This window comes from Schistocerca cancellata, chromosome 2 (assembly GCF_023864275.1).
Source record: "Schistocerca cancellata isolate TAMUIC-IGC-003103 chromosome 2, iqSchCanc2.1, whole genome shotgun sequence".
In the NCBI taxonomy this organism is placed as follows: domain Eukaryota; kingdom Metazoa; phylum Arthropoda; class Insecta; order Orthoptera; family Acrididae; genus Schistocerca; species Schistocerca cancellata.
In genome coordinates this window covers 74,667,524-74,680,229 of record NC_064627.1, presented here as the reverse complement: position 1 = coordinate 74,680,229, position 12,706 = coordinate 74,667,524, and the positions used below count along the sequence as shown (strand labels likewise).

At 40.6% G+C, this 12,706-nt stretch overlaps 1 protein-coding gene across 5 annotated transcripts in view; it reads left to right on the top strand.

Moving 5' to 3' along the window:
- The window catches only part of LOC126161346 (alpha-ketoglutarate-dependent dioxygenase alkB homolog 7, mitochondrial), a 229,287-nt gene that overhangs the window by 198,958 nt on the left and 17,623 nt on the right, over positions 1 to 12,706 (top strand). The window contains exons 1-3 of one of the 5 annotated variants that reach the window (XR_007534901.1): positions 432 to 846; positions 1,282 to 1,455; positions 8,900 to 9,124. The exons of 2 other annotated variants lie outside the window; for them this stretch is intronic. Coding sequence is in view for 2 of the 3 variants with exons in the window: in XM_049917110.1 (XP_049773067.1) it covers positions 505 to 846; positions 1,282 to 1,455 (516 nt within the window). In the remaining variant the exon portion in view is untranslated. Of the gene's footprint in view, positions 1 to 431; positions 847 to 1,281; positions 1,456 to 8,899; positions 9,125 to 12,706 lie in introns of those variants that run through there. 2 more of the 5 variants (XM_049917110.1, XM_049917113.1) reach the window with 2 other exon arrangements.

Here is a 12,706-nt window from a genome sequence, read left to right as displayed (position 1 = left end):
CTCGCAATTTTTTTTTAGGAGTGATATGGAAATTGTACCAACGATGTATAAAAACAATTGTATCCACAGTCTATCATATTCAGACTGTGCTTGTATCATAGTTACTTCACCTGTCCATGGCTAAACAGTGTTATACTGCTGAAGCCCAAATAAAATAAAAATAAAAGAAAACGTATGTACCAATGTCATGGGTGTGGAGACAGAGAATTGAAGAGAATATATGACATTCTACGATATTCTATCTCTTTAATCAGATCAATGCGCTCAATTTCGAGCGCTGCAGTAGGATCACTCCCATGAGTGCGACCATATGGCATGCCACACGCAGTCGATACACAGGTTCGGAATCGCTCCTCGATCAAACTGGTAGTGTTTGGAGTTTGGACTATTTAGCGCTGTGGATTTGTTTGTGTTACGACAATCGGCAGGAATGTCTATGTTTATGCTATTGTAGATAGATAAGAGTTGAGATTTGTGGAATTACGTGTTTGTGTCACAGGAAATATGTTAACTGGAGTGGCTGTGCCTTCTGTTAGAAACTGTTATTCTTTTTTGATTGGAAGAAGATTTCATTGTTTCTTAGAACACTGTTGTTATAATCATAACACGGGAAAGAATTATGCTGTGACATCGAGAAAAGATCATACTGGTACTACTGTGGATAGCGATAGTAGTTTGTATTACCTACATTTCAAAAATGGCTTTAGTGATGATTTAAAACTGCGTGTCACCCAGCATATGATCGTAAGTGAAGATTTTGTAACAGAAGAGGAAGAGAAATCGCTGTTTGAAGAAGTGGAACCATATATGAAAAGATTACGATACGAGTTTGATCACTGGGACGATGTAAGTTGTCGCATATCCTTGGACAACAGTATGGATTATCTGATATGCAAGATATTCCATCAGCGATCTGTTGGCTATCTTTCAAACGTCTGTATGATTCTGACTTTGTACCTTTTATATATCAGCAGTTTGTTACTACTCTAAACTTTACATACTTCTGAAGAGTAGAGCCATTTTACCTAGTTCTCTTCATTATATTATTTGCCCAACAATAGACTCATTTCTATTCGTAGCTGAGACTTTAATGCTGTCTAATACGAAATAATATTCAAATTTGCTTTATCTATGATAAATCACAATTGAGGTAGTAACTGAGCCAAAATGGCTCCAGTTTTAAGTATAATATTCTATGTCGTTCACAAACAGTATTTTTGTGTTAAATGTTTGATCTTTGTCTGGCTGTTAAGTGGAGGCCCTGTAAATAGTCTCTTCCAGGCCATACATGGGTATCGTGAGACCGAACGTTCAAACTGGAATGCTGCGAACTCAATGATAATACAGAGAGTGAGAGAAGCTGCTTTTCCACCCGGAACGCCTCAGCTCAGTTTGGTGCATGTACTGGACCTGGCTGAGGATGGGTTCATAAAAGCACATGTTGACAGTGTACGGGTGAGTAAGCTTATTGTTGTGATTTGTACTGTCCAGTTATGCCACTTTTCCCACCTCTAGCTTTAGCTACACTATCTTGAAAAAACACATAAAAAGAGAGAGAAAGACTGTGTTCTTATTCAGTTATCACAGCCTAGCTCTGCCTCCCAACCCCAACCTTCTCTCCCAAACTCACCAGGACGTCAAAAATTTTGTATAATACATGTGGAGTGCTATATTGCTATCCTATGTGCCTACTGTCACTCTTCCACAGCTCTCTCTCCTCTTCCTAGCTCATTTTTCCCATGACATACACCACCCATCATAACCCCTCGCTCTAGGTGAGCTGGAGCAAAGACTTAATGTAACCATGTATGTGTGCTCAGTAGCTCTTACGAAAAGTTTCTCTAAAGCTAGCTTGTTTATGTGCCCGTCGACAGCTCAGTGCATCAACTATATGGTGAGTAGCCACCTTTACTCTTTATACGATTTATATTCCACAAAGGTATTAGGATCACACAGAGTAACTGGAAACTGTCTTGAAAAGTTTTGACTATCATTTGAAATAATTACTTGCTTGCTAAATTTAAATGAGTTATTTTGCAATTTTAAGAAATAATAGGCTTGAAATTCAAACACTGCTTTTGGATTTATTAATCTGTTTTCTGAGTGATGTCATAAGTTTACATTACCCCAAATTGTACATTTATCCAGTTAAATTAGGAGTAAATGGGAAACTGCTACCTCAGAGTGTAGACTGGGTGTGGATTTTCCAGCAGGGGTAACTGTGCATCAACACTGTTCTATGACATATGTACATTTTCCTGAGGGATTACAACAGTGTTAATAGTTACCCAACCAAATGTAATAAAAAATTCAAGTCATTCTTTGAAATGAATTTCTTTAAAATAGCCCATTTTTGAAAGGAATTCATCAAATGATATTAAAACTGAGGTAGTAAGTAACATACTCCTTGTCAGTACACATAAATAGAACACAAATACAAAAGTTTGTGGCAAGCTTATTTCCTATTTGTTTTTAACAGGGCCAAATACACACCTGTCAAGACATTGTAGGGTGTCAGATAAAAATCTCGGCAGGCGTACTCAATGAATTTTATTTTGTACAATCATTTTACTAATTGTAGACTGACATGGTTAGGGTGCCTGTCAAATATCAAAATGGCACTTTGAGTGGGTATCTGGTGATTTTTATGTCATTTTTGTAAGTGTATCAGATGGAAGCCCATTGACTTTGAACTGTGCTACCTTTATATATGATCAGTAGTGTCAAATAAGCAGCAATGCAGGTTAAAACTGTTGCGATTCTCTACCCGATCCTGTGGAAACCCTATCCAGTGGCCTTCCCTTTCCTCCCAAGAGCTCTTACCATAACCGCGACTTGTCATAATTGTAGGCAATGCACGATTTTTCATTATGTTTTAGACCAGACATTTCATACAAATTATTCAATTTAGAATGCATTCTGGCCCGAGCTGCTGGAGTTGGCAGTCTCGTGCTTGAATGGTGTGTTTGTGTTTTGTTCCAACAAAGGCTTTGGCCAGAAGCTTGTGAGTAAGTGTCTTTTAGTTTTGCTTGTCTGCAAATTAGTGTGTCATCTTTAAGATAAGTAGCAATCTGTCTTTTCTGACATTGTTGAATTAAAGTATTCTCATATACTTTACTATTCTAAAATTATGTAGAACAACTGCTTGAAATAACATATAATATGTTACCATAAGGTACAGGTGGCAACCCTACTTTTGGATGGGACAAACTGAAATTCAGGATAGCAAAGCAAAAAAGAAATGCTGAACTCTGTTTTCAGATGTTCCTTTACAAAGGCAGATCTGAGGGAGTTCACTCTTCCAACACTGCAAAGAAAAGTGAACAGACATAAATGTCAGTGGCATTGAGAAACAGTTATGACCACTAACATTAAAGGATCCAGAAATTGAATAATTCACTATAAAATTCTATATCTTATTTGTGGTTGACTTAGCCCCACTTTTAACCATAATACCCTGTTCCAAAGAATTAGGGGAACATGTGAATCAGTGTCCGGTATGTTAAATCTATTTTGATACAGGCAGTACTTGTGGTCTTATTGCATGGCTTGAGATCTTCACTGCCAATGAAGGGAACAATTAAAATGATTCACCATCTATTGGCCATACAATGAGTCAGGTGAGCCCCCAGAAGGAAGTGAGCACCAGTGCCCCATTATTTTGTAGTGAGTACATAGATAACACCCCCTCAGGAGACACCGCCTTAACGAAACACTGTTCGTGTGGGCGAGGGGGTTTGTGTGATACAATGAAGTGGAGGGCTATGCCGGCGGTGGTGTAACTACCAGCAGGGCCTCCCAAGCTGGACAGGTCTCTATAGAGGATCCAGACAAAGTGTGTCTCACAACATCCTGTCTAGTGTCCTGTCCTATCCTATTCTGTTCTGTCCCATCCTATACACTCCCTTCCTTTCCTTTTCCTCCTTGTGATTGTGTGGCAGCAGACACAGTCCCCTAATGTGGACAGCAGAAGATCCTTGGAAACCAGGACAATGTTGATGCACATAGGCCTTACTGCGAAGGGATGGATAGTGTTCTGTAGTCGTGGTGAAGACAAGCTATCTAAGGGGTAAGGCCCTGAAATAAAACCTTGGCAGGTGTCCAGGCCATGAGGTGGCAGCCCCACCAGGACACTTGGGGGCTGTGGGCTGATAACCCGCACCACCAAAAAACACATATCACAGAAACTAAAAGGAGAAGCAGCCGGATGGATCTTAAGGATATGACCTTTGGCCTGAAAAGGAAAACCCATATCGGTTTTTGGAATGTAAGGACGTTGAGAGAGGCAGGGAGACTAAGACAGGTTGAAAATGAGATGGAGAACTATCGACTAGATATATTGGGACTATTTGAAGTAAGGTGGACAGAATCTGGGGAATTCCAAACACAAAATGGTGGAGTGTTGCTGTATGTGGGTCAGACAGGTGAGGATGCAATGCATAGGAATGGTGTAGGGCTCTTACTATCTAAAAGCAGCAAGAAGAGCTTACTGGAGTGGAAACCAGTCTCAGAACAGATAATAACCGCACGCTTTAAAACAAATGTGCGATATGTCACTGTAATTCAATGCTATGCACCTACTGAAATAGCTAAAGGAGAATTAAAAGATGCATTTTATACAGAGCTTAACGGAGTCCTTAGACAAACAAATTCTAGGAACATAAAAATTTTAATGGGTGACTTGAATGCAAAAGTTGGTTCAGAAAATGAAGGGCTTGAACATATCATGGGCGTGTATGGAATGGGGATCAGGAAAGTAAATGGTGAAATGTTGATAGATATATGCGCTGAACATGACCTAGTCACTGGAGGCACATTGTTTCCACATCGTAACTGCCATAAGATAACGTAGGTTTCTCCAGACCATGTTACCGAAAATCAAATAGACCACATAGTCATAAGCCGGAAGTTCTGACACTCTCTGTTAGGTGTCAGAAATAGAAGAGGGGCAGACGCTGGAAGTGACCACCACCTAGTTTTGGCGGAATTCAGACTGAAGACAGTGGCAAATAGAACCAAGCTCAATCACAGGTGCAAGAAAATAGATGTGGCAAGATTAAAAGACCAACAGATCAAAGAAACATTTGCCCTTGAACTACAAAACAGATTCCAGGTCCTCTCTGAAGAAAACTTTATGGAAGAGGGAATTGAAACATGCTGCCAAAAAATCAAAGACAGTTATTTAGATGTGGGAGAAAAATCTTAGGATTTAAGGCTCATCAAAGGAAGGAATGGATCTCCGATGCTACGTGGAATGAAATCAGCCACAGGAAAGAACTAAAACTTAAGTTAATTTTTTCTAAGACAAGAGCGCAGAAGAGCGAAGCGCATAAAGAATACATGGAGGCGAACAAAAAAGTGAAAACTTTGCTACGTCAAGATAAAAGGAAATGGATAGATGAGCAAGCAAAATTAGCAGAAGAGGCAGCAAGACAAGGAAATATGAAAGAGCTCTACAATATCACCAAACGGTTGTCAATGAAGAACTTCAGACATGAAGGACCAATTAAGAACAAGGATGGGGTGATGCTTACAACTCGACAGGCACAGCTACAGAGATGGGAGGAGCACTTCAAGGAACTGTTAAATTGTGAAGACAACCAAGAGGAACAAGTAAGAGATGTTCCAGAGGAAGTCGAAGAAGATCAAGATATAAATTTGCAGTGCCCCTCAATGGACGAAATTAGGATTGCCTTGAAAACACTAAAAAATACAAAGGCTCCAGGCCTAGACAACATAGCACCGGAGCTCTTAAAATCTGATATTGAAAGTACTGTTAAAGTGCTCCATCCTTTGCTGAAGCATATTTGGCTTGAAGAGAAATCTCCAAAGGAGTGGAAAAATGGTTCGGTGGTAAAGCTCCCAAAAAAGGGAAATTTGTCAGACTGTAACAACTGGCGTGGTATTACATTGTTGTCAGTGCCCAGTAAGGTCCTCACCAGAATTATTTTAAACAGAATTAAAGAATCCCTTGAAAAGCGCCTGCATAAAGAACAGGCCGGTTTTAGGGCACAACACAGTTGTGTTGATCTTATTAACACTCTTAGGATCATTTTAAAGCAAAGCAAAGAATTCCAAGCAACCATGTACCTGGCATTCATTGATTTTCAAAAGGCCTTAGATTCCGTGAAACATAAAGTAATCTGGCAGGTATTGCGGAAGTATGGCATACCACAGAAGATCTTAAACATCATAAAAGATCTATATGATGGCTACAAATGCTGCGTACTCCACAAGGGAAATGTGACAGAGCCCATAAAAGTAACAACTGGAGTCCGTCAGTGTTGCATTTTGTCACCAACACTTTTTCTACTCGTTCTAGACTCTGTTATGAGAAGAGTCACAGCAGGCAGGAGATGAGGAATCCAGTGGGGGATCCAAGAACGTCTGGAGGATTTGGATTTTGCAGACGACATAGTTTTACTAGCTCCAAGGCTGACTGATATGCAAGCTAAATTAAACTTGCTGAAAGAAGAAGCAGAGACTGCTGGCCTCAAGATAAATATAGGCAAAACAAAGGAAATGAGTGTAAATTCAGGGAACATGGAGGTGCCATTATTAATAGGTGAGCAGCGGGTGCAGACTGTCAACTCATTCCTGTATCTGGGTAGTATAGTGGCGGAAGATGGTGGAGCTGGAGATGACTTGAAAAACCGCATTAAAAAGGCAAATGCTGCCTTCATACAATTGTATCCAATATGGAAAAATAGAAATATCACATACAAAACAAAAATCCGTATTTTTAATACAAATGTGAAGGCTGTCCTTCTGTACGCCAGTGAAAGCTGGAAAATGGATAAAAAGATAACATCCCAGTTACAAAGCTTCATAAATAGATGTGTTCGACGCATTAGGAATATCTGGTGGCCAGAAAAAATATGTAATGAGGAGCTCTGGCGAATAACAAACCAGATACCTATAGAAGACCAGATAAGAGAGAGAGAAAGTGGGGATGGTTGGGGCACACCTTAAGAAAACCAGATGGAGCCATCGAGAAAAAAGCATTGGAATGGAATCCCCAGGGAACAAGGAAGAGAGGAAGACCAAGGGGCACATGGAAGAGGACAGTGGAAGTAGATAACAGCTGTCATTTGGGGACGTTGTATTCAACCAAGCACATCCAGTTTGACATCTTAATGCAGTGCAAGTTACAAGGGTGGTCTATGCTATCTAAAAAGGACGGACTTTTGGTTGTGTTGCTGCAGATGCCAATGCCTCTGCATGTGTCATTCGTAGGTCGTGGACATGCTACAGGGAGATAGGTCAGTACACAAGATGAACTGGCCAATGTGCATTGGTAGAACATACTTCACAGGTGTGTTTGTGGTCATCCCATTCCACCACAGACCCTCCAAGAACTCTCATTAACTCTCATTAGCGAATGGGAACAGATACTGCATTACAATCCTACATGAAGACCGATATTGGGCCACCTGTGCATTGTGACATCATATGGTTACTGTCAGAGCACTGCAAGACTTTCACAGAAGGGCTACTGGAGCCACTGTGTCCGATCAGACTGCCATAATCTGATTACGAGAAAGGACCTTACGACCCAAGTGTCTTGCTCTAGTGACGCTCATGACACTACAGCATCTTGCAGCTCACCTTCAGTACTATCGTGCCCATGTCAAGCAGCAACTTCATTACTGGTGAACCGTATTATTCACAGATGGATGCTGAAATTGTCTGTCATAAGGTGATGGGGGTGTTTGTGTGTAGAGACCCTTGGTGAGCAGTACCTGTTGTCCAGGGAATCGACAATTCCCAATGTTCTGTAAAACTGCAGGAAGGCTTCACTGCTGATAACCATATTGGGCTTCTCATTGTCCATGGTCATCTTACTGCGAGGAAGAACATCAAACAGATAGTGTTGGACTGTGTGGTGGCTGCTGCTTATCATGGTGGCCCTGAATTCCTTCTAATGCCAGGGTCTATGTGGCAAGCATCAGCAGGGATGTGTTGCCAAGCCTGGACATTGAAGTAATGGAATAGCCAGCAAAGAGTCCAAAACTAAACCCCAATGTGCATAGGTGGAACATACTTGACAGATGTGTTTGTTGGTTATCCCGTTCCACCACAGACCCTCCAAGAACTCTCATTAGCTCTCATTGAAGAATGGGAACAGATACTGCAGGGTGTCCGCCATTGACTTATACAAAGCATGCCATGTATGTGTCAGGCAGTGATGAACGCTCTTGCAGGGGATACACATTATTGGAGCTTTCAAAGTCTAGTGAAAATCACCCAGGATGATGGAATGAATGATTGTTTCCACTTTGTTTTCTATATCTGTCAGACATTTCAGTTCTTTTCATGTAAATGATTGAGTATGTAATGATGTTTTGTTGTACATTTAATTTTTGAGGATAAAGGTGTAATTTGGTTACATACTCAGTCCTCAGTTATAGCTCAGTGGTGTATGACAGATGCCCAAAGTCATGTTCATCTAATTCTTTTGAACAGTGTATATAGTGCATCCCTTGAATAAAAAACTGTTCACAATAATTAAAAGTACAGATCACACCCATCCACAAGAAAGGTTGCAGAAGTGAAACACAAAACTACCATTCAGTATCCTTAACGTCCATTTCTTGTAGAATCCTAGAACATATTCTGAGCTCAAATGTGCTGATTTTATACTAATGGCCTGGCAGACAGTACCTCAGACTTTTTGAAGATGTGTTGTCTGTAATGAAGTATATGGTGTCTCCGCCAAAGTGCCCTATTTTCAATTTGCTCCCAACACAAAATTAAATAAAACAAATCTTTGTCATTCTCAAAAATAAAATATGTCATGTTAAGTTTTAAAAAAATCACATCATCAAACCAAAACACTTCCACATCATCCTCAGTGATGATGCAAACAGTTTCTAGTCTGTATTAAATTTTTATTCAGGTACATCACAGCATGTCTAGAGGGATGGTACTGATGACTTCCACAGTCCAGGTGTGCAGGTCTTGGAGGTCCTGCACTCCAGCGGTGAACACCTTTTCCTATATGTAGCCCCAGAGAAACAAATCCAATAGTGCAGTGTCAGGAGAATATGGAGGCGAATTCGTGGGTCCATCGCGACCAGTGAGGTGGAGCACCATCTTGCTGAAACCAAAGGTTTGATTGCAGGTGAATATAGACAACCACTTATTGAAGACCTTTTGAATAGTTGCATGTAGCATCAAAAGTTCCCATTAAGCCAGACAAACTGATTTGCGTGGACTTAGTTGGAAACTTGTCGGACAGTCTCAGCTTGTTCAGTGGAGACACCCTGAGCTCCTGCACACTGCTTCAGAATGCTGCCAGTGTCTAAAACTGCCCGTTTTTTGCTTTTATCCTCTTGGCAGGTGCTACTTTCTTGTAAACAGAATGAATTGTGTTTGCATCATAACAGTGGATTTAAACTCTCTGCACCCAAGCACTGTTGTGCCTTCTCCTGAACTGTCACTATTTTAGCTTGGAAAGACAAAAGTGAAACAATAAAAATGCACCAAATATAGGCAAAAAATTGGGAGCAACTTTTAAATCCTGCTGCAGATAACGGAATAGTTGGAGCTGAAACAGACTGACTTAATATTTTTAAACTGCCTCAAGAAATAGGGCATTCTGTTGTGTAGACCCTGTGGTGTCTGAAACAAATTGCCTAATATTCAGTCAGAACGTGATAAGATTTCAAAGTGATGCAGTTATTGCCAACTCACTGTAAATATTCAGAAATGTGAAATTGTGCACTTCACAAAACTTAATTGGAATATTCGTTTTGCCCTTTGGGGTATATGGATTAGCTAGTAACACCCACTGTTCTGTTCTGTATTGTGACTGTTAACTCGTCCATTGTCCAATACATTCTTGCTTCTCTAAAGCTTATGTGTTAGTGCACTTTGCCTTTGCCAAATTTCTTTGCAAAATTCTTTACTGGTTCACCCTGTGGACCCAGTTTAGGTTGAACTTTGTCAAAAGTGATGGCAATTTCCTCCAATATGTTACTTCGTGCAACAAGAGTCCAGTTCTGGTATCAACTTTTGAATTATACCCACTGATGACAAAACTTAAGTATATATCCCAATCTGAATGCTGTGCGTTCACATAATGGCTTACCATTTTGGATACCATGTAGTGCACTTGTTCTGGCCATCCACCCATTTGTTTCAGGATGGAACGGGCTGGTATGTAACTTCTCAGTTTTGTCAAGCAACAGAATTGTTTCATTAGTTTGGATACAAAGTTAGTTCATTTGACCCTAATAACGGTTTCAGTAACCTCGTTTACCATTGCCTCTGTTAACATACTCTCCTTCTGCTCTGCGATAGCTACCATAACTAGATATTGTGAAAAAATTATATGACATAGTAAAGACATATTTATTATCCACATCTTCTATTATAAGGTGCTAAGGCATCTAATAATAGTATTGAAAATGGTCTGTCAGCTTTGGGTAGCCTCTGTAACTGATTTTCGTAATGACTCCAATCTGCTCTTTGTGCACACATAACAATCTGCTATGAGCAATATGATCTACAGTTACATACTCTAGAATCAGCTTGTATGTTGACTGCAACTGCTATTAAATTGACGTGCATGGGTCTATTACAAATTACGTGGCTCATTTATACACAGTTTAAAACATAGTGATAGGAACGTCTTCATGATATTGCTGCTGGACCAGTCACAGGTAGACATAAGGTAACACAACTGTAAATTTTCTCTGACGACATTTCACTTAGTTAACTGCCTTGCGGCAAATTTAGACTTCAAAGCCCTCTGTGCTTCTCTGTCTTCTGCTTTCTTCTTCATTCTCCAATACCCTTATTGTGGTCTAGTGATATCATCTAACATCTGGTATCATCTTCTGCCCTTCCCTCTCTTCACTGGAATAAAACCTTCCATTGCCTCTCCTTACAGTATCTCCTCATTCCTGACTTTATCAGTCCAGCTGATCTTCTCCATTTTGTGCCATATCCACATTTCAGAAGGTTCAATTCTTCTCTTTTCCTGCTTTCACAGTGTCCACGTTTCTACTCTGTACAGCACAACACTCCGTATCAGGCATTTCATTAGCTCCTTCCTTTATTCTGTATTCAGACCACTAGTTGAGAGCCTTTTTTACTTTTGAAATGCCTCTTTCACCAGCACCTTTGTGACTTTGATATATAGTGTTCACAATGCATATCTCCCCCAACCCAGCCTCCGAAATACTAGAACGTTCTCAAATTCTCAATCAATTTACTTGTACTTTTCTTTTTGTTAAACCCGTAAAAATGCCTTTCATTTTCTTTGTATTTATTTTCATGTTGTTTGTTATGTAGGAGTCATTCAGGTCATTTAGATTTGAATCAGTGTCCCATCATTTTCTCCAAGAATTGCCATGTCACGTGCAAATCTTATCCATTCTATTTTCTGTCCATGTACCCTGATGTTGCTTGTCCCATCCAAACAACTTTTCCCTACATCCTCCGGATAAATATTTAGTAGGATCGGCAAGAAACATCAGCCCTATGTGACCCTTCTCCCTATCTTGTTGTCTTTAGATGTCTCATTTACTATTTGTATACCCTTGCTTTCAGATTAGAGTATAGATTTTCAGTCTGTCTTCCCTTCTTCCACTTTACTCACTTCATTTTCAAGTTATCTATCAATTTAGCCCACTGCACTCTGTCAAAGGCCTGTTTGAGGCCTATGAAGGCTGGAAATACTTCTTTGCCCTTTGCACCGACAGTCCTTAAAAGTCCAATGGCATCTTATGTCACTTTTCCCTTCTGAAGCCACATTCCTCCTTATGTGATACTTCAGTCTTTCCCAGTGATCTGCTGACATCTTGAGGTGTTTTTTATTCTGGCAGATATGAGCATCATACATGCAAAGTATTTCAACAGTGTGACTCATGATCTTTATCAGGTGCTGCCTGGGCCTGCTCGTCGGGTAGATGGGTCCAATATTTGGACCTATGGTCTTCCACCTCCATGGTCAGTCCCAAGCAGTCCATTTGCAATCAACTCCCACTAAAAGTGTCCTTAGGCATTCCCTCTTTCGTCTGTTGGGCCGCGTGTGTTTGTTCCGGAGTGACCATCTGTGGGCTGGCATTCCGTTTTTGGTCTGGTGTGGTTCCAGGCATTCTCTCTGCGGTCCGCTCTCACTAGAAGTGTTGTTAGGCATTCATTCTTCAGTCTGATGCACCAAGCCAAATGCTGGCACACTCTCAGTGGTCTGGTGCACTTGTCCATGTACTGGCACTCTGTTTTCAGTACAGTGCAATTATAGATGTTCTGTCTGCATTCCGCTCCTGCAAGAAGTGTCTTGTGAAGTTCTGTCTTTGCTCCAGTGTGTCTGGTGCCCTGTCTGGGGTTCGTTCCCCACTCTCAGTTATTCTTTCAGTTCTTCTGTTTGTGGAGTTTGGCTGCTGCCCCCATTGCATTTTCAGCAACTTCAGTGCAGGATCTCTTGCTCTGCTGAGTTGATACCCAGTGTCAGGATTTGTGAGGTTTTTTGTCAACTTTATCTCTATTGACTCTTTCATGACACTGTCCTAGTATCAGGGGAGTCTGTGCCAGAACTCTTGTTTCATCATGTTTTGTGAAATGATTGGGCACCAGACAGTGCTCAGCAGTAGCTGATTTCATTGCCTTTTGTTGGGTGTGCCTCAAATGTTTTTTACATCTGATGTCCACTGTCCTGCTTGTTTGGCCAATGTATGACATGCTACTTTGGCAAGTA